The 23,013-nt window shown below is 38.6% G+C and overlaps 1 protein-coding gene across 1 annotated transcript; it reads left to right on the top strand.

Annotated features, from left to right (window-relative positions):
* The first annotated feature begins 5,872 nt into the window (after positions 1 to 5,872).
* gjb5.L (gap junction protein beta 5 L homeolog) lies at positions 5,873 to 11,697 on the top strand. Its single transcript, XM_018246767.2, has 3 exons — positions 5,873 to 5,929; positions 7,323 to 7,505; positions 10,010 to 11,697. The coding sequence occupies exon 3, from the start codon at positions 10,017 to 10,019 to the stop codon at positions 10,818 to 10,820; it is 804 nt and encodes a 267-aa protein (XP_018102256.1). The 5' UTR covers positions 5,873 to 5,929; positions 7,323 to 7,505; positions 10,010 to 10,016; the 3' UTR covers positions 10,821 to 11,697.
* Positions 11,698 to 23,013: the final 11,316 nt, after the last annotated feature.

The following is a 23,013-nucleotide window of genomic DNA, read 5'->3' as shown; positions in this document are numbered from 1 at the left end:
GTGTGCTGCCTCAGAGATCACCTGACCAGAAATACTACAACTCTAACTGTAACAGGAAGAAGTGTGGAAGCAAAAGACAGAACTCTGTCTGTTAATTGGCTCATGTGACCTAACATGTATGGTTTGTTTAGTATGTTTGTGTGCACCGTGAATCATACAATCCCAGGGGGTGGCCCTTACTTTTTAAAATGGCAGGTTTCTATTTAGGATTACCCAATGGCACATACTGCTAAAAAAGTATATTCATATATATTATGGAAATGGTTCATTAACATGAAGCAGGCTTTTACATATGAGCTGTTTTATGCAATATATTTTTTTATAGAGACCTACATTGTTTGATGGGTATAATTTTCCTTTAAGCCTTCATCATGGGACATCAATTTACCCATTCTCCTGCACTCTTTCCTTAAAACAACACCCCCCCCCCAAACCCTCACCACGCACCCAAACCCTCACCATGAACCTAAATGTATATGCTGCTCAAAACATGCAAAGATCAAGAATGTGGGAATGAGGGTTTTGGGACAGAGGACCCCCTATACAAAATGTATAGGCCCAAGCATAGATGTCAGAACAGGAAGGGAAATGTAAATATTTGATGGCAAAACTGCACAGTAAGCTAACTTAGTAAACATCAATGCATCCTCCATCTATACCTGCGCCTGTAGGAAAGCATTCTGTATATACAATGTTTGCTGCAGGTGTGATTGGACATTTTGCAGGAGACTTGTCCAATCTTGCTGCGCAGCAAACATTACAAAATGCTTTTATATTACAAGTGAGACTAGCACAAGTACGAAAGGAGAATCACATTGCTGTGTCAGCTTGATAAGAAGTTTTGTCATTACTTATGTACGTGTCCCCTCCAGTTCGAACAGCTATGCTGGGGCCCCGTCGCTGGTAAGGTCCCTTAAAGACATAGAGGTCTCAACAATGTGGAGGCTTAATTATGTCACTGAATGAGGCAAGGATGCTGGACACTGAAGCATGGATACAAGCAAGAGAAGAAGTTGCGTTATGTTAGGGCCACATAAGGTAGGCGTAGCTAGCATGGCTATGGCTCTTTATTGGAAGGTGTATCATGCAAATGTGGCAGGAGCTCATTCAATTAAAAGCAATGGCAATTACCAATTCATATAAACAAAACTGCAGCTGAATTTTTTTTCTTAGCACTGCAACATCAATTATATTGCATGCATTCCCAGCAAGGGACAGGTTTAGAAGGGAACTACCTAGGTCACAACCATTTTGGGGAAATGGGTGAATCAGTCCTACAAAATATGCATATTGGTTGCCATGGGTTACTGACAAGGTACAAATTCGCCAAGCATTGCTAAATGAGTCCCCAGTGAGTTGTCCATGATTCAAATTTATGCAGACAGAAGCGAGCAAGTGTACACAAAAGTATCCTGGACAGATGCACTTTTTAAGGAAGGGGAACTCTGACCAGGGTAATGGCACTGACACAAAAGGAGATTAGTCGGTCCACTTATATGAGAACAAATGAGTTGCTTTGGCTTTCCGAAGTTGCCCAATGATTTCTTGGAATGCAAATTTGGGCGACTTCAGAAAAACAAAGCACCACATATTTTTTACATTACATTTACAATTTACATTATCCCTGGTGGGGAAGCATTGCGAGGCGATTAATTGCCTCCAGGAGAGGAAATTTCTAGTAGCCCATGATAAATCTCCTCTCTTGGGGGCAAATAATTTGTGGGAACAAATCTCCTCATGTACCATTGCGCTAAGAGGTAAGTGACTGCAGTGTGTCTAAGAAATTGGAATCCCCCAGTTATTTTATGTTTCTTTTTAATATGCTAATATGCATACAGGAAAAATATTCCTAGATTATAAATTATTTATATTACTTCTACAAACGTAATTTCACTGGCCAAGTCTATGCAGATAATGTAAGTTATATATTATAACCTGTATAAAGGAATATCATTTCCCAGAAGCACATAGATTGAAAAGGTGCGTAGGTGTTGAATCTGAGCTACTTTCCACATGTAGATATTAAACTTGCACACCTTTTTGTACAACATACTCTGTTCTATAATGATGAACTTTTATCAGATGTCCCAGATTCATTGGAAAAATACCAGACAAACCAGAGTCTGCCCCTGCTGAACATAATGGCCTTGGTAAAGCTATGATAAGCTTTGCAAGGACTTGTGGGAATATTCCATCAGGCCCTTGAACTTTGTTTTTGTTAATCTTGTCAAAATGTTTGTGATGCCAGCTGTGAGTAATGCTTTCTATTACTTAAGAGATGATAATGGTAACTGCATAAACATTCCAAAACAAAAACAAAGATGAATAAATGGTAGATATAAAACATAACATAAAAAAATAGTGCTGGAGTGAAGTGGAAGGGGAGCCTAATTTCTCTATATATGATAAGAAACTGGCATATTCTGTGAGAACTGAACATTCCATGGGTAGCAAATGTGTATTGACTTCATCATCATCATTAATTATACAGCACCAGAATGTTATGTAGAGGGTTAAAGGTGTTAGAAACTAGGCTTGGTCCTAATAACAGTTGGGAGGGGGAGTAGGCCCCTTACAGTGTAAGGTTAGGTGATAAAAAGGGACTTACTCTAGACGTGAAGATAGGATCAAGAGTTAGTTAATAGAGCAACCAAAGGCTCAATGAGGAGACTGGGAAGGTTAATACAATGGTGTAACATGGACACCAGGATAGGGACTCAAACGGTTGGGCTCAGGGATAGAGAGATTCTTGCAACCCCTGTGAGATTCACCTTCACTGGGGATTGTGCACCAAAGGCAGACAATACTACATCTGGGGTGTTGTGAACAATGAACCTTAAAGGTTGTGATTGTTGTTGGAAGCATTTAATGTTTGATATTGTAACATCATGCCTGCACCCACCAATTTTGAAAGTGTATGCTTTGGTTCAAATAAAAGTTAATCTGTTTTTAAAGAACCACTGGTGCACAAATTATTTAAAGTATTTGTCTTATGGTGGAGATACAGTGTGGTAAATCCTTCCTCCAATAGCTGAGAAAGAAGAGTCTTATGTACTATGTGCCCTACTGGGAGTTGTTGGGTGTTGAGTCCCTTGGATCGGACTCAAGTAGTGATGCGCGGCCAGTCCAATACCCGCGGATCGGGTGGGTTTGTGTTGACCTCAGCACTTCATTTGTGGGTCATAGGCAGGTTTGGGTTGAGCTCTTTTGCCATGACCTGGCACTGCCAGCTTCTGTTTTTATAGGCTTGTGGTCTGCTGATGATGTCAAAAAAGGTTTGGGTGTGTCGGTACAGGCCTATAAATAGAGAGGAGGAGGTGGGTGTGGGAAAAAAAAACTTGACCCACATATCACTATACTCAAGGTGTATCAGCAGAGGTACTAGTGATTTTTGGGGTACCCCACCGCCGTCCACCTGTTACAGTTATGCAGCACTTTAAAATAGTTTATAACAAACACAGCCATAAAAAATTTAATAATAAGGAATTATAAAACAACTGAATTTGCTGAGTAATTATTGAAGATGATTTACTACTCATCCGAGCAGCTATGATAGGATTACCAATGTGCCATGCAACTCCTAGAAACAGGTGTTACTTGTTAGAGTTGCATGAATGGATGTGTGAAGTGTTCTGAAACCGCCGGGGTACAGATGTGAGAACAGCATTGTATGTAGCAGACAGGTGGTGTCGAAGGTCCCCGCCTATGTTCAGGGACGGTTTCTCCACCTTGAAATCAAGGCTACCCAGACTGAGCCTTTGTTAAAACAGCAGCAACCAAGCCCAACAGGAACACCAATAAACACCAATACAAATAACCACCCAGAGACTAGCAGGCGAAACATAGTCATCCCATATGTAACTGGAGTGTCAGAGAAACTCAGGAGGATTTTTCAAACCTAGCAACACACTGAGACAAAAACTGATATACCCAAAGGATCCAACACCTAAAGAAAAACAAAGCAATGTGGTATACGAAGTCCAGTGTACTGAGGAGTGCACAGATTTATACATTGGGTAGACAAAACAACTGCTCTCCAAGTGAATGGCTCAGCATAGGAGGGCGAACTCTACAGGACAATACTCAGCTGTCTTTCTACACCTACAAGACAAGGGACATTCCTTTGAAGATAGCAAGGTCCAAATCTTGGATAAAGAAGACCGCTGGTTTGAACGAGGCGTGAAAGAGGCAATTCATGTCAAGGTGGAGAAACCATCCCTGAACAGAGGGGGGGCCTTCAACACCACCTGTCTGCTACATACAATGCTGTTCTAACATCTGTACCCCGGCAGATTCAGAACACTTCACACATCCATTCATGCAACTCTAACACCTCTTTCTATGACTTGCATGACACATTGGATAATCCTATCACAGTAACTACACAGAATCAACACCTCTGTGAATTTCTTCAGATGTCATCTCTTTGAAGAGTTATAATGTGCCATTGTGATTGGATTAGTGGAAGAGTTTATGTGATGAGAATTTCCCACACCAGTCAGTTGAACTGAAGAAGCTGCTCGGATGAGTAGTGAAACGTCTTCAATAATTACTCAGCAAGTCCAGTTGTTTTATAATTACTTATTTTAGATATACCATGAACTGGATGAATGAAAATCTTTATAGTCTTAATCAATAAGGGTTACAATTCAAAATGAAATCAGAGGGCTAACAACAGGGCCGGAACTAGGGGTAGGCAGAGTAGGCACGTGCCTAGGGCGCAAAGCTGGGGGGGCGCCAGGCACGTACCTGCTCTGTCGCCCACCCCATTGTCCGGCCCTGTCTCTCCCCGACTGCCGTAGATATTTTTTCTTAATTGCGCTTTTGCCATATCGCAGTTTCACGCATGCGCGCTATAGCGCCGTAACGCGCATGCGCACCACAGCACGCACTCAGCCGGCGCCGTGGCCAGCCAGGTTGCCTAGGGCGCCTGGCTGGGTTGGCCCGGCTCTGGCTAACAATAACTTACAATGTGAAGGTCTTAAGGCAATAACAGGCTAACATACTTGTAGGAGCCTGCATTCTAATAATCCAATGATGTATAAGACAATTTTAGAAGTTGTAAGTATAGTTAAAAAAAAACCTGATTCGATTTCGTGTGACCTCTGCAGTTAGGGCTGAATGTAAGCCTGATTTTAGGTGCAAGTTTTAGTTAGAGGCAAATCCTAAACTAGTAAAACTCATGGCTTCAGGACTATTTTCAGCTGTTTTTCAGGTCTTCAGGACTTCAGTGTCGGCTCCTTTCGTGACTTTGTTTCTTTTCGCCACTTCAGGACTTCAGTGTTGGCTCCTTTCGTGACTTTGGGTCTTTCCACCGCTTAGGACTTCGTATGTTCGGCACTTCCGAATTCGGCTGTTCGGTACTTTGCAAGCAGAGGCACGGCTGTGGAGCGGTCAAGGGGGGCCCGGCTCTTCGAGAAGTGCAAAACTGCCGGGCCCCCCTTCAGCCCCGGGCCCGGGACACTTGTCCCCCCTCTCCCCCCCTGATGGCAGCCCTGTGTACATGTGCAAGGAGGAGAAGAAGGAAACATAAATGTCTAATTCAACTTTCCTCCATGTGTAGACATTTTGGTCCAGCAATGGGCAGTTCACGCAGACTTAATTCATTTAAAATAATGCACCATGATTAATGACAAAGTTGTTTTCTATTATTTTACAGCTGTCCATAGGAGCAGATTTACTAAAGGGCGAAGTGACTAATGCTGGCGACGATTTGCAAGCATTACTGCTTTCAGGCACTTTGCCGATTTACTAACGGACGCAGGCGTAACTTCGCTAGCGAAAGAGACAGACGCTAGCGGTCATTCTCAATCTATTGCCAAGCGAATTATTCTCTGGCGAATGGACGTTACTCCACAAATTCACTAAGATGCGGATTTTACTGAACGTTACCTCTTTCTCTGGACTTGCCTTTACCAACTCAGACCAGGTGAGGTGCATTGGAGTGCATAGATCTTCCTAAATCTTCTGTTACTTACATCATTTTTTAGTGGAAAAAGTTTCTAAGTCCCAAAAAACTCTGGCGTCTTTTCCTTTTTTCAGAGTGATAGCCTGCAAAAGACCTTTTTTTGGGTAACCGGGTTCCTCCATACATTTTCCTTCTGTATGCAAATTAGCCTTAGAGTGAAGACATCTAACGGAGTTGCTCTAGGCATAATTGAAAGCTAACGCATCATCGCTTTGATTGCCGAAGTAACGCTAGTGAAAATTCAACAGCATTCGGCTCCCTGGATGCAACTTTGCATTTTAGTAAATTAGCGTTGTCTGAGCCAATTTTCGACTGGCGAAGTTTTGTGATGGCTACGCAGCTGTCGCTGGCAAATTTTCGCTGCTTAGTAAATTTACCTCTTAATGTATTACGCTGTTTAATACATTACTCTGCAGCATCGGCCACTACTATGCTTCCTGGGCTGTAATAAAGTGTGCCACAGAATACAGCTATTGTTAAACCTCTGCAAGCTTTATTCACCACACTGCTGTAAACATCACAATCCATATGATTTCATTAAAATTGTTGAATTGTTAATTAGATGATTCAGTGTAACATTGCAAAGTGTTGCTTATACCATCAGAACATTGAGAGAAGAAGACCCCAGTGCAGGAAATTTGGGGACACATTTCAGGGATCATGGGCATCTTGCTGACTACAGCTCTTAGAACTCCCAAACCAGGGTTTGATTCTCACCACAGAACAGTTTGTATGTTCTACTTGTGTCTGTGTAGGTCTCCCCTGGGAACAGCAGTTTCCTCCCATGCTTCAAAAACACACTGGTAGGTTAATTGGCTCCTTAGGCAATTTGTACCTACTCTATATGAATGTGATAGGGATCCAAGAGTGTAAACTCAACTGGGGCAGGGACTGTGAATGATAATCAATCACTGTTAAATAAGCTCTGTCTGATATAGTGACACTACATAAATAAAGGTTGATGATAATTACATCTGGAATCTCACAAGTTTGATAACACAGCTGCTTGTGGTGCAAAAATCTAAATAATAATATTCTAAAATATCCCCAGTTGCTTAAACCCTGTTGTAGTTTTTCCCCTGATGAAGACCATTTGATGGTCAAAACGAGTAGGGCAAGTTACATTAACTCTGTGATGAATAAAACTTTTTCATGCAGGGTGTGCAATCCACCTATTTCATTTTGCTTAAGCCCTGTGGCTGAAAACACCCCGTTTTGAAGCTGGCCACCTTTACTGAAGGGTTAATCCTCTCATGCATAGCGCAATTTGAACACACACCTCTGTTGACAGCTTGCTCTTAGATTGGCTAAGAAACTTACAGATCCGGTTTATTTTTTATTCTTTTCTTTACAGGGAAGGTACAGGGAAAAGCTGTTCTGTTTGAAAATTTCGACACTCCCTGTGACTCAGATGTCGGCAATATCCCCTCAGTTTACAATTCTACACAATGGAAAGTGTTTACTTCGGGCTGAACTGAATACTTGCAATGCACAGCAGATAGTATAACCTGCTGGGAGCTGACACCAACAGATGAAGGTAAGTGCTTTTTTACTCTTGTATATGAACCCAGGATGGGATCCATGTGCCCTTTGTTTAGGAGAATCTCCACAAAGAACAATACAGATACATTCCATGGTGCCCTGTAGAAATCTGTTTTATTACAGGCGTCCCATATTAAAGGTGAGGAATTTTAAGATCGTAAAACATGTTCTGATGAGGCGGAAGGTGAAGTATCTTGCTGCAACCCCTGCAATGTAGTCACACAGCAACATACTCAACAAATTAGCAATCACAGCAAGATACTTTTCTGTTTAACACAGTGGTGCTTAATATAAGTTATCATGGCTTTGATGTAAATGTAAGGTATTAGTAAACACAATCATCCAGTTTTATACTGTAAAATATATGAAAAGGTAAATGCATACAGCATCAGACACCAGACCCAGTCTTGTATGGCTCAGTTCTATTCTGCCCTATATCTCTCTATATATAGAACCATATAGGATAGGATTCTGTAAGTCCATGGACAGGCTATATATCAACAATTTTTGTGTGACACTGCATTGAGCAGCAATATTTACTGTATGCACTGAAATCCCATATTTTTCTTTACTCCCTCTAATATGGTTGAGATAAATTGGCATGCAGATTTTAGCCAACCTAATATTCAGGTTCACTTACCATCATATGCTGGTGCTCATTTGAAATGAGGGCTAGAAGGAGAATACTCATGAAGATGGATTCATTCTGGGGTCATGAAACAGTTCGATAATTGATTCTAGGGGGAAACAATTTCTATTGCTCTTTATTAATTTACTTTACTAAAACAGGCTTCCCAAACTGTGAGTCTGGCTCTTTTTTGGAAGGATCAAGCAGGGAATGGTTGGGCAGCATGAATTGGATTAAAAGGGTTGTTCACCTTTAAGTTAAGTTTTAGTAAGTTATAGAAAGGCCAATTCTACACTTTTCACAATTCATTATTTTTTGTAGTTTTTTTTTAAATTATATGCCTTCTTCTGACTATTTCCAGCTTTCCTACAAATGTTCCGTAAGGCTACAAAAGTATGATTATTGCTTTTTTTTATTTATCGCCTTTCTATTCAAGCCCTCTCCTATTTATATTCCAGTCTCTTATTCAAATCAGTGCATGGTTGCTAGGGTAATTTGGACCATAGTAACCAGATTGCTGAATTGCAAACTGGAGAGCTGCTGAATAAAAAGCTAAATAACTCAAAACCCACAAATAATAAAAAATGAAAACCAATGACAAGTTGTCTCACAATAGCACTCTCTACATCATACTAAAGGTTAACTCAAAGGTGAACAACCCCTTAAATGGTGGCTACCAAGTTAACAATGATTGTATGTATCTGTAACATTGTTGTAATGTAAGTGGCACAGACCACAAAAAAGAAGCATGAACCCAAAAATCTCTGGACTGGGGAATTTCATTTAAAGCAGTTTTCTCACCATACATAGAGAAGGTGATATGCAGCTAATGCAACACTGCATTGCAGGAAATCTGTCCTGTTGTTAATAAGCTATAGTACATTTTTATGTTCTTTTCAATGTTCACTATTTTTTTAAAATATTGGTGACCAATGCATACTTACCCCATTCCTTGCTCTGACAGTGAAATGAGGCAACACAATTAAAAGAACTACTATAGCTATGCTATATGTGTATAGTGGCCCAGCCTTTTAATATTCCTCATAGGGGGTTATTTACTAAAATCTGAATTTAAAATTTAATTTTATTAAACCAAGCTCGACCAAACTCCCATCCACAATTTTACCTCATTTATCACTAAAATAACTTGGGTCGAGAAAAAACTCGATAAAATCGTGCGACAACTCAAATCATACAAATTTTCCAGACTTTACTCCTGCATCGCTCAATGTTTTCAGGTTGTTGTGTGAGAACCTTGAATTTTTCAGATTATTGGACTAAACCCAGTGGAGACCACAATATCTTCAAATTGGGATAGGGACATCTGCCATTGACTTACAGTATACTGTACAGGTATGGGATCCAGAAACCCATTATCCAGAAAGTTCCAAATTACAAAAAGGCCATCATTCATAGACTCAATTTTATCTAAATAATCTGAATTTAATAAATGATTTCCTTTTTCTCTGTAATAATAAAACAGTACCTTGTTCTTGATCCAAACTAAGATATAATTAATCCTTAATGGAAGCAAAACCAGACCATTGGGTTTAATTACATTTTTACATGGTTTTCAAGTAGACTAAAGATATGAAGATTCATATTATGGAAAGACCCGTTATCCGGAAAGCCCCAAGTCCCGAGCATTCTGGATAACAGGTCCCATACCTGTACATGACTTAAACAGGTTTGAGATGACGGGTTTTTGGATTCAGGCTTTTTGTAGCATTGGGATAAAAAAGAAATCCACAAAAAATATGAGCTTTTACCCCAAAGAGCCTGACCAGAAAAAAAATGAGTTTTAGTAAATAACCACCTAATTGTATGTACATTTTCTGTTACACTGTAATGACTATATTTTTTTTAAACAGGTACACCATGAATTGGGCACTCTTTCAAGGTCTCCTCAGTGGTGTGAGCAATTACTCTACTGCCTTTGGCCGCATATGGCTTTCCATTGTATTTATCTTCAGGCTTATGGTCTATGTGGTCGCAGCTGAAAGGGTTTGGGGTGATGAACAGGGAGAGTTCGACTGCAACACTAAACAACCAGGATGTACCAATGTCTGCTATGATTATTATTTCCCTGTCTCCCATATACGACTTTGGGCTCTCCAGCTCATCATGGTCACCTGTCCATCCCTTCTTGTCATAATGCATGTTGCTTACCGAGAGGACCGCGAGAGAAAGCACAGAGAGAAACTGGGAGAAAATAGTGGCCGACTTTATTTAGACGTAGGAAAGAAGAGAGGAGGCCTATGGTGGACTTATCTACTAAGCCTTCTAGCTAAAGCAGCAGTAGATTCAGTTTTCCTCTATGTCTTTTATCGGATCTACCATAACTATTCTCTTCCCAATCTGGTTAAATGCTCCATAAAGCCATGTCCAAACATCGTTGACTGTTTTATATCAAGGCCCACAGAAAAAAACATATTCACTCTATTTATGGTTGCCACTACAATACTCTGCATTTTTTTAAATCTTTGTGAGATGGTGTATCTGATTGGCAAGCGGTGTCAAGAGTGCCTGGGACACAGGAACAAGAAATCCAGAACACGCAACAATGTCTTTGCATACATTGAGAAGCAAGAGATTTTCCATGCCAACAACAAGTTGAATGAAGAAATGGCTCAATTACATCCATGCATTCGTTTGACACCACCAGAGACTGAATTAAAATAAGGGAAACGTGTATTCCAGCATTACTTTTGTGGAGTGAGGTTACAGAATCAGAAATGTAAAGGATCCTTCTTTCTTTTTATGCTAAGCGTCTTTTAAAGAGCAAATGAATTATGGCTTTACTCTAAAATGCTCTGTCGGAGAGGATGGCGATATACAAATAGCAATAATAATAGGGCAAAACCTGGTATAAAACAGAATATAATTGTACAGTATCTGTTCCCAATATAACAAGGTCAAAAATTTTCCAAAAGAAAGAGCTAGAATAAACCTCCTTCTGTAAGACACCCGAGAAGCATCCATTCAAGAATGTGTCTAGTATGTATATAGATGAATAGGCAGTTTATCACAGATATTTAAGGAATATATGCCTGAATTTTTAATCAGTGCCATAGGCAATATTTTTATATTTCTGTTTCAAAAGTGTTTCATTTTGAAGTGCTACATTTGTAAAGTACAGTTTAGAGACACTTCAGTTGTCAGCCAGTGACATCACAAAGGTCCCAGGGTCCTTACACATGATTTTATGATACCTTTAAAGTTTAAAGGTTGCAGTCATAAAATAAATATCTGCAATTGCACAACAGTTGCTGATCTTTGACATATCTTAATGGTTGACAATACAACTGTAGATTATACAGCGCTGATCCACTGTTTCAATCCAGGGAAATGTATAGCTCTGCAACATTCTTAAACACTTGCCTTTCTGCATTACCAGAGCTGTAAATACATCAATAAGCTAGGCTGCACGTTTTGCAAAAATGATATACAAAGTGAATTGATTATTATTAGGGATGCACCGAATCCACTATTTTGGATTCGGCCGAACCCCTGAATCCTTCACAAAGGATTCGGCCGAATACCGAACCAAATCCGGACCCTAATTTGCATATGCAAATTAGGAGTGGAAGGGGAAAACATTTTTTACTTCCTTGTTTTGTGACAAAAAGTCATGCGATTTCCCTCCCCATTCCTAATTTGCATATGCAAATTAGGATTCAGATTCGGTTCGGCCGGGCAGAAGGATTCGGCCGAATCCTGCTGAAAAAGGCTGAATCCTGGCCAAATCCCGAACCGAATCCTAGATTCGGTGCATCCCTGATTATTATGCAGCCATACTTATGAATTTTTTAATACGACACTTCTGACTTTTCCTACCCAATGGCAAGCAACCTGATGGCCAAAGCATTTGAGGTCTGCTGGACAATCAGGCAGATATTACAGCCTAGGGAAGGACTTATGGCACAGATCCTCTGTTGAGGTTCAGGCTCTTGTATTTCCCAGTCTACACCAGATCAAATCACTGGTTATGCTTGGTTTTCCATTTTTGTTTTACATGAGTCCATGGGGCAAGGGTAAATAATTTCCTAGAAGATACAGCAGACACAGAACACATGGATGTCCTTTGAACTGAAATAGGGATATTTGACATATACTGCTCACCCAACAACTATACCAATGAAACTGCCTCTCTAGAAGATACCAAAGCAAAGGGTCAGACTGTTACAAAAAAAGAATAATACATCACTCGCTAAAACATGATGTGACTGAAATTTGTTTTGAATATTTCAATGATAAAATTCTTGGCAAGACTTAAAGACACCACACCATGCAGAAAACAGATTAACTGATGCAAGAAATCCAAAAAAAAGTTGTTACTATGTTTGTTCAATATGGTGATATTGCCATTTACAGTACATACCTAAACTTATATTTATATATTTATTTATTTTTATATTACAAGCACTTGTTGTAGAAAAACTTTTTTTTGTACATGAATAAAAAAAAATCAAATACTCCTCCTTTGAATGCTTGGGGCTGTAAATCTATTATAAAAATAATTACAGTGCTAAAAGCAGCTTCTGAGATGGACTTAGTTATTATATGTTATAGAAAATTAATGCTGCTCGAATGACCACACACATACATAGTTAAGTTGGATTGAAAAAAGACCAAAGTCTCTCAAATTCAATCCTTCCAAATGGTCCCCAATGAACATCAAATGCGCATACTAATACATACCAATTTATACACTCTCATATGTAACTATACTGTATTATACCAATATAATACTCAAGAGCCATGAATACCCTGTAAATAATAACCTTATAAATGGTACTTAGTGATGTCATTGTTTATAATCAGAGCTTAGTGATGTCATTTCTGTCACATGACTCACTGAAGCTTATGTATTATAATTAATAAAGTAACCCTCTTGCAAAATTTGAAGATATTAGAAGTCAACTCAAGTTCCATGACCTGTATAAAAACATTTGATATGGTCATGGAACTCCTCGGTGACTTATAATATCGTTATATTTTACAAGAGGGGGTACTTTATTCACTATATCTATACTAACAAATTGTAGAGGTTATCGGATGTAAGGCTTGTTCTAGAAATCATCCAAGCCATTCTTCACATTAATACTATCTGCCATCACAACATCACCCAGCAGGGCAACCTCATTGTCCTCACCATAAAGAAACGCCTATCCTGCATCAAATGAAAGTTCAAAGGGAATAGCCAAAATGTTCTTGTAAGGGTTAATTGAGGGTAACTGATAGAACTATGGGAAGGGGGAGACTAGGAAGACCCAAATCTATGGATGCAAGGTGGAAGAAGAATTATGAACTCGGACTCAGTATTACCTACCCTGACCTGAGGGATAAAGCAGAGGGTTGAAAAGTAAATCCAAATGTCCCTTGCAAGTTCTTGCAGTTGACATGTGAAATCTACAATGAGATCACATTTTTTTATTGATAATTACTTTTTATTTCACTTATGTTCACTGTCCCCGAGTACAGTAATATACAGGCCCAGATTTGTAGTGAGGCCACATAGGCCCAGGCCTAGGGCAGCTAGACTTTAGTGACAGCCGTCTGCATGCGCACACATGCATGTGAGAGGTCTGCAATTATAGTTCTGTATTAATGAGAATGTCATCCAGTACACAAGCACAGTATAGGTATGGGACCTGTTATTCAGAATGTTTGAGACCTGGGGTTTTCTGGATAAAGGATCTTCATACGTTAAGTCTATTAGAAAACCATTAAATAAACTCAATAGGCTGGTTTTGCTTCCAATAAGGATTCATTATATCTTAGTTTGGATCAAGTTCAATATACTGTTTTATTACTACAGAGAAAAAGGGAATCTTTTTTTTTAAAAAAAATTGGATTATTTGGATAAAATAAAGTCTCATGAAGATGGCCATCCTGTAATTCAGAGCTTTCTGGATAACGGGTTTCCAGATAAGGATCCCATAACTGTTCTAGAAAATTCACTGTTAACATCTTCTAGCTAGCACCTAGTACTGTCAAGCACTGCAAGGGAGCCCTAGGCAAACTGGGCAGCCACCTGCACCCCCCTCACCCACACATGTACTTACAAACAAGTGTGCACCCTGATGACACAACAGTGGAGGCCGTTTTGTTCCCTGTTAGCACTCCAGCACATGCAACTCTGTCCATAGTAAATAAGCCCTTTTTAAATGCAAATGCATTTTTTTTAACTGACCCCAGAAAATGTGTGTGTACAACGTTGGCCACGTAACCCAAGGTGCACAGACATTCCCCTTACTGTATTTTAGAAAGCCACTGTGCAAATACTTAGAAAGTATGCTGTTATGTTTTATCTTCCTTTAACTTTTTACATAACACAGTCTTTTTTATTACACAGTTTAACTTGTGTGATGAATATCAACATTCTTTCATTTATTTGAATGCCACAAATGATACTTTTATTTCCAGTAAACATAGGAGGGTTTAAGTGAAATACCTTACATTTATCCAGTTCAATCTGGTCTATTTCATTTCTTTCCTTCAACAGTTTACCTAGTTGCACCCAGTGCTATGAGCACTGAATAGTTTGATATGTCTTTCAGCTTTTCAATCATACAACTTTTAAAAGATAACTAACCTCAAATCACAATGTAGCAGATTCGTCAAAACCAATGTTACAATGATTTATATAATACTAGTTGCACATAATCCTGTAATCCCTGTCTTGCTATTTGAAACAATGTCCTCCCCTTTATTTGACAGATTCTGAGCTGGGTAAATTGCTTCTGTCAGAAAATACCCAGTTAGTGTCTGTGCCAAAACTGCTGGAAAATTTAGGTAAATTGGTTCTGGCAAGAACTACCCAGTTAAGGGGCCTATTTATTAAACATCAATTTTTTTCTGGTTGAGTTTTTAAAAGGGAAAAACTCAAATTTTTGAGCGCAGTGAATGTAATAAATTGACACCTTCAAGCACTTCTCAAAAGTCTTTGTTTGTTGAATCGTGTAGCCTTGCAGACATATTCTATATGACCACTTCCCTATTTGGAATTGCCTTGTTTTTATATACTGATCTGTTTGAGATTGTTGTTTAATGTTCAAGTGTGAAACAGGAATAATAAATATAGGATCTACAAGCGGTGATCAAAGCACCTTTTATTAGGGTAACTGAACTGCTTGCCTATCTGAATCATTATCATATATAGGTTTGATAGTTATTTTGTCTTTGCCCTTTTCTGCAGGTATGGGACCTGTTTTTCAGATTGCTTGTGAGCTGGGGAATTCCGAATAATGGATCTTTCTGCAATTTGGATCTTCATACCCATTCATGTCTATTAGAAAAGTTACATAGTTAATTCAGGTTGAATAAAAGACAATGTCCATCAAGTTCAACCCCTCCAAATGAAAACCCAGCATCCATACACACACCCCTCCCTACTTTCACATAAATTCTATATACGGATATTAGGGATGCACTGAAGCAGGATTCGGTTCGGGATTCGGCCAGGATTCGGTCTTTTTCAGCAGGATTCGGCTGAATCCTTGTGCCTGGCCGAACCGAATCCTAATTTGCATATGTAAATTAGGGGCGGGTAGGAAATCACACGACTTTTCATCACAAAAGAAGAATTTTTTTGACTTTTTCCTTTCCTACCCCTAATTTACATAATTTGTAAATTAGGGTTCGGATTCGGTTCGGTATTCGGCTGAATCTTTCATGAAGGATTAGGGCATTCGGCCGAATCCCAAATAGTGGATTTGGAGCCCTACTGAGGTACAATGTTAGCCTATGGGGACCTTCCCCATCACTTTTCTAAGCTTTTTTTGATCGAAGGAAAATCCTTTGATCGATCGATTAAAATCGTTCGAATCGTTTGATCAAAGTATTTTTGCCAAATCCTTCGAATTCGATATTCAAATTCGAAGGATTCAACTTCGAGGGTTAATTAACCCTCGATATTCAACCCTTGATAAATGTGCCCCTTATAGTCATTAACTGGATCAGCCATCACATCGGCAGTGCATTCCACAACCTCACTGTCCCGACTGTGAAGAACCACCTACGTTGCTTTAAATGAAAGTTCTTTTCCTCTAGTCTAAAGGGGTGGCCTCTGGTACGGTGATCCTCTTTATGGGTAAAAATGTCCCCTGCTATTTTTCTATAATGTCCTCTAATGTACTTGTAAAGTGTAATCATGTCCCCTCGCAAGCACCTTTGTTCCAGAGAAAACAACCCCAACCTTGACAGTCTACCCTCATAATTTAAGTCTTCCATCCCTCTAACCAGCTTTAGTAGCCACAGAATGACACTGCCAAGAATTAGACAACTTGTTATCTACAAAAACCCCAAGATCCTTCTCATTTAAGGAAACTCCCAACACACTGCCATTTAGTGTATAACTTGCATTTATATTATTTTTGCCAAAGTGCATAAACTTGCATTTATCAACATTGATTTCAACATTAAATAAACCCAATAGGCTGGTTTTGCTTCCAATACAGATGATTTATATCTTAGTCTGGATCAAGTACAAGGTACTGTTTTATTGTTACAGAGAAAAAGGAAATCATTTGTTAAAATTTGGATTATTTAGATAAACAAAAATCTGTGAATATCTTGTACAGTATCTGTGCAGGTTGGTATCACCACAATATGTCATACTTCTGTAAATTTAAGAGGACAGATTGTTGTGCTTGTCCTGCGGTGAAGTCTCTGACCAAAACTGATACTCTAGGAACTGGGGAAAGATAGCATCTGCTATTATTTATATATTTTATGGATTTTCTGATTAAAATTCATGTTGCTGAAGTAAGTAGTGAGGCTGAAGTCCCAACATTTTGATTATTTTCCCTAACATATTCTTGAGTTATTTACAGCTGACACTGTGTGCAGCAAGTTAAAACAGTTATCCACAGGACAGTATGGTGCACGGCTTCTGACATCTGGTCATAAAATGGTGCTTGTTTCCTGATTTACTTGCAGTCCATCTCTTATGTGAGTAATTAGTGGTCCATAGGCCACAGATATACAGTAGATGCAGTCAATTTGCAGCCTCCCTCTGATCGACTAATCAGATTGCTTTCAAAATGATTCCTTCATATTATATTAACATGTATCTAGATCCATTAATAATTGTGAATCTTCCTATGAAAACTCTTACAAGTTGGAGAATGTACTGACAGCCACATTTATAAAACATGGGCAAAGTGCAAAAAGGAGTCAGAAAGTATCCTTAAACCCTTGGACACAACTTTTTGTTTATTTTACTTTTTAGTAGCATTACAGCATGGTGCTTTAAACTACAGAAATTGCTATGTCTTATACGTTTAGTAAATTAGAATGGTTAAGGTTAGTTTTTAGTAAACAAGTTTCTCCTCAAAGAAACAAAATTTAGGCCTGCACGAACAACTGTCAGTTGAAATCACGTGCCTCTGTAACTTAGCACAAGAAGGAGTTATGTTTGTGGTGTGTCTTATTACATGAGAGATTGCCTGATTTGGATGCAGTTAGCGAGAAGCCGAGCAACCTATTTATCAATCAAACTAAAATGGAAACTATAATATACCTAAGGCCCAAATTAGTGGATCAGATTTGTTTTTGAGATATTTACATATAAATTCTGCATGCTATTATATTTCAGTGACATTCACCAGGTAAGTTATAGACATGTTCACTTACTTCAACTGGACTGACCCATTAGATAGAATGTGTCATTCATTGCTGAGGCATTCTAGCTTACATTGTAGGTTCATTTCACAGTGATTTGCATCATTATTTTTTGTAATGAACAGGTCTACAATGCACTGGGCCGATGTTTCACTAGTAGTTCAGTCTGTGCAAGGTTATAAAATTTCAAAAATCTTCTGAATTTATCAAAAAACTTCATACGATGATCAACTAACAGTTAGGAAGGTTATATATAGGTTATATATTGATGAGCGTGTGTCTATTTTTCAAGCTAACTTACTATGTAATTTTACCTTTGACAATATTTTTCATAGACAGTCATCTCCCTTCTAAGTTGTATTATGGTAAAAGTGTCTCCTAGATAGTAATTTTGTATGGTATAGACCTGTCCTATTCTGGTAGAAAATGTATTGTTGACAATTTGTATCTCCAGTTTCTTTAGGACATGAAGCTCTTTTCACATAGGACTACACATGCAGTTGATATTTTTGTTCTCTTGCTCCTTTAAGTGTGAGCCTAGCGTTTTAAGAGTCTAAATCACTTTTTCCTCAGTGTTCAAGTTACAAGCTGAGGCTGGTTAGACCTCTGCACTCAAAACATTCCTGGAATCTTTGTACAGGTTACTACATAGAATGGTGGTATGCACTAACAACAACTCAGGAAAAATGTTCATTTCACTTAGATTGATTTACAAAACCAGCAAAATCTAAAAAATTTGTATAAAATAAAACTGCAAAAATTAAAATATGAAATTGTAAGTCATCTAAAGAGATGGTATACCTCCCTTGTTCAACATAAGTGCAATGAATAGGGGACGTGCCAAACTTACTTTTTGCCTATTGTTTTAATCATGTAAAATCTATGGCTTTGATATTTCTAAAGCTAAAAATGGCAAGCAGGGAGATTGAAAGCAACTCAATGTGTTTGGCCCTTGTGAGGTAGATATAAGATTACCTTTAGCCTTTGTTGTGACTGTTTTGTCCATTGTAGTCCATTGTACAGGTGTTTTATATGTGCGCTGGTATCGAATCGAATCAAATTTTGAGGATATGAAGAGAATAACATTATTTATTTTGTGTAGTAACTTACAGAATAATGCAATAAAAGGTCCAAAGTTTGCCTAGATCTGGTAGATCATGGCAACCACCTACTGACACAATGCTAGGGTTTACTAGACAAGTAGTGAACTTAAGACCATTTATTATATTACCTCTTGTTCCTTACAAAAGCACAAAAGTGACCAACATTTAAAAAAAACTTTGACGGGTAACATCTATTTGATGACAGTATTCCTTGCTTTCTGCTGACTGGCCTTCATAACACTGCAACCCATATCTTAATAAGGTTCTCCTTTCAAAAGTTAAAGATGAGAGAAAACATGCAATCTGAAGCAAATAGAGAAGATTTGCAGTATGGGGGCTCCATACTAGCATTGCAACACGGCCGGTATTTGACGGGTATAGCCATTAAAACACCAGCCAAAGCAAGGGCAGGTACGACAATGTACTAGTCAATCAATTTGTAATACCTACTCCATCCAACCCAGCCCGTCTCTAGTATGCCCCCGGCCCACCTCTAATTTACACATTTCTCCCCTTTCTAGATCTTAAAGTGGACCCGTCACCCAGACATAAAAATCTGTATAATAAAAGTCCTTTTCAAATTAAATATGAAATCCAATTTCTTTTTTTTTATTAAAGCATTCATAGCTGTTGTAAACTCATTTAAAAATATCAGCTGTCAATCAAATGTTGCCTGTCCCTCCTCTATGCCTAGGCATAGAGGCGGGGCAAGCAATTACTTTCACTTTCCATTCAGCACTTCCTAGATGTTACTGCTCTCCCCACATTCCCCCAGTTCTCTTAATCATTTAATTGTGTAACCAGGGCATGGGGATGGACATTGTGTCCCCCATTCTGGTGCACAAACAAGATTCTGAGATGATACAAGGCTTGTCTTAATAACAGTGTCCACAAAATGGCTCCTGCCTGCTTGCTATAAATAGCAGACTGAAGGAAACAAGATTCAAATAATTTATACAGTGCAATTAAAGTTTATTTTGCTTGACTAACATGATAAAATAGGATTTGAAATATTTTACCATATATATTATATTACCATAGCCCTACCCAATGACTTCATGGAACACTTCTTGTAGACCTGCCCCACCAGTAAAATTATTCTAAAAAGGTGGCAACCCTACTCCATACCATTAAGGGCAGGAGCCAGGATGGAACTAAAAGAACAGGCAAAAGGTTGGTAGGAGAGGTTTAAGTCACACAGGAAGTGAGTCCAGTTTAGGGAAAAGGGAAGAGTAGGCTCCTTTACCTGCTGGAAGTGAAGTAACTTTGTCCCACGACCCTCCCTTTGAAAAAGTCAGGTGATGGAGTGTGTGTGGGGGGGAATGGTTATGTTGTCACAGCTTGCAGAAGAATGATTGCTAATGGTGGAGGCTAGACTCCTGTGTTTGGTACATGGGTATCAAAGATGAATGGACAAGGGTCCCAGAAGGTTGGTATATTATGGTTTGCCTGCTCTTACTTGCCCTCCTTATGCTGCTGCAGAAGATGACTGGCATGGCAGTTTTCATATTACTGATTAAAAATATTGCACTTGCTGTTTAAATGTTCTTATGTCATATCTTGTTATTTGTTCAATACAAGCTGTGGCCTGTGTACATCCTGGGCATCTTTAAAGGCCCCCCCGACAAACGAGCGGATCTCTACGTCTATGGGCACTAATAAGAGGAGTGCCGGCAAGATGGGAGAACTGGTAAATACCAGGTGATGCAACAAAGAGGCCTGCCAGAATGATGTGGTGCAATCAGTTTATTAAGTAACCAATAAACCCTCTATCTGAACTTGCTATTAATGTTTTAGCTGCCAGAACTTGTTTCATTGTTGGCAGAATCTTTCATTGTCTGGAGGATTTTTTACCTATTTACTGTGTGTTTACTGGAACTTGCCATAACAGGTCAGGTAGCAACGCTCAAAGAAGATCAACAAAAGCATGTTCCAGCAGATGTATGAGTCCTCAAAAATAATATCTTAATGCAGCTCTAAATTTATGATTAAAGCTATGTAATAAAATGACTATGTACATAAAAAAGACTCCCATTAGAACATTCAGATCCAGCAAGCCCTTGCCTATCCCCTGTCATTTAATTCCTTTTAATTTATTATAAGATGAGATGCGTGCAGCCTGCACATAACAGCCCAACATTCCTGAGTTTGTGATGAATGCAGTTCATTTGGGTGTCAGAAACAGTTTATAGAATTTACAGTTATTGGAGTGAAAGAGTTTCCGCCTAGGATTCATCCTTCTGGAAAGAGTTGTTTATCAGGCAAGAGATGAAACATGGTGTACAAGATAAAGAGATGATAGGACTACAGGCAGAGATTAAGATACATAAGGTAAATGTCCGATGCATCGTTCTAGTGTTCACAGGTGGTAAATTGTTTGAAAATACTCTTGGAAAGACTGACCTAAATATCACTCAGTCCCTGCTAGTGCACCCACTGGTCAGGTGATTATCACTTACTAAATTTCATAATCGGCTGAACAGATTTATCAAAATGTGAGTTTAGAGCTAATAAATAAAAACTCACCCTTGTTCAATTCATTCTTATGGAATTTTTAGAACTGTATGTATCAAATGGTGAATTCTACTGATAAATACAATTCTAAATATCCTATAGGATAAATAGAATGTGGGTGGATTTTTATTTATTACGAAGGATTTTCAGATGGAGCTAGGAATAGCACCTTGGCCCAGTCACTTAAGCCAACATTTTCTGTTTTGACAATTCAGCTCCTTGGAAGACAAAGTTCCAAATTAACTTTCCCAAAACCTGTGTTTTCCCAGATTAAACATTAGACTGCCTTTCTGTAAGCAAATCTTACTGTGCTATTAGCAATTCTTATCCATATTAGACTAAATGAAGAAAGATAACGAGACAAAGATCTTTCTATAAGCCAATATAAATTTTATCTACTGGAGGATCACTGCCAGTAAATCTGAGAATGCTTATTTCCTAAACACCAGTATTTGGGTGGTGCTAAACTCATGTAAATATGGCAGAAGGGCAGTGTATTTGGGTGTTAAAAATGTAAAACAAAGCCCCTTTTGAGTTGTTACCAAATCTGCATATGTGCAACACTAAACCTAAATGTAATTGTGATAGTAGGACAGTGTGTTTTGTCTTTAAAAAGTGTAGCACAAAACCACCTTTTAGCTGTCCCAGCCACCCATACCACATTCTTTTTAGTAGATAAATCACTGCAAAATATATTTTTTGTGCTTTAGTGGTCCTTTAAAAGAACATTGTAGTAATTATTTATACCGGTATTATGATCCCACTGTAAAAATACCACTTATGTTACCAGCACAGAGAAAAATACGCATTAAGGTGATTTTTTAAAAATGAGGTAATCATTTTTTATGGTTGCAGTCATCATTTGGAGCTGCCATAGCATATGCTCTGACAAAGTAATGAATACCTTTTTTATACGTTCTGATGAATCAGTGACCTCTGGTTGTGAGTGTTTATGAGAAATTGTTAGGTGTTAACTTTGATTTTGTTAGTTGACCAAACAGCCTTCTCTAAGCTTTTTTTTTAGTTACAAAGAAATATTTAAGGGAGTGTAATGCAGCATGTTAGTTACAGTTCATGCCAAGATATTGTTGGGCGTGCTCAAGTTAGGGCATACAGCTAAAATGCATTGAGAACCAATCCTATCCAGTGACCTGGTTGCAGAAAAAGCCAATTGTTCTCAATGAAAGTCTTTTGTTGCATTCTATTGTCTGCAATGTATTGTAAGTTTCCAACGGCAAGGACTCAAATGTTTACAGAAGCCTGCTTTCATGTGCAAAGTCTGAACTGCATTATCTTCTGTAAATACCTGCAGATATACTGTTCTGCTGATACCCTGTAAGGGTGCATATGATGCGACAGACTTACATATAAACTCCTTCAGGTGTTTATATTAGAATATAGCGTGAAAAGATTTAGTGCACTCATCACACAACTTCCAGAGTATACTTAGGGGCGTATTTATCAAAGGGTGAAAGTTTAGTTTGCAGTATTTTCACCAAGAATGAACATTTACCATGACTGCCAATGTACTTAATGGTGGGTACTATTAGTTTTGGCACATAAGTTTTGCATTAGCAGATGTTTACAGGGGTCATTTAGAAAGCCCCTGGGTGCAAGAGCATGCTCCTTAG

The sequence above is a fragment of the Xenopus laevis genome, chromosome 2L, assembly GCF_017654675.1.
Source record: "Xenopus laevis strain J_2021 chromosome 2L, Xenopus_laevis_v10.1, whole genome shotgun sequence".
NCBI lineage: Eukaryota > Metazoa > Chordata > Amphibia > Anura > Pipidae > Xenopus > Xenopus laevis.
The sequence above is the reverse complement of the archived record's forward strand: the minus strand, read 5'-3'. Positions and strand labels throughout refer to the sequence as shown.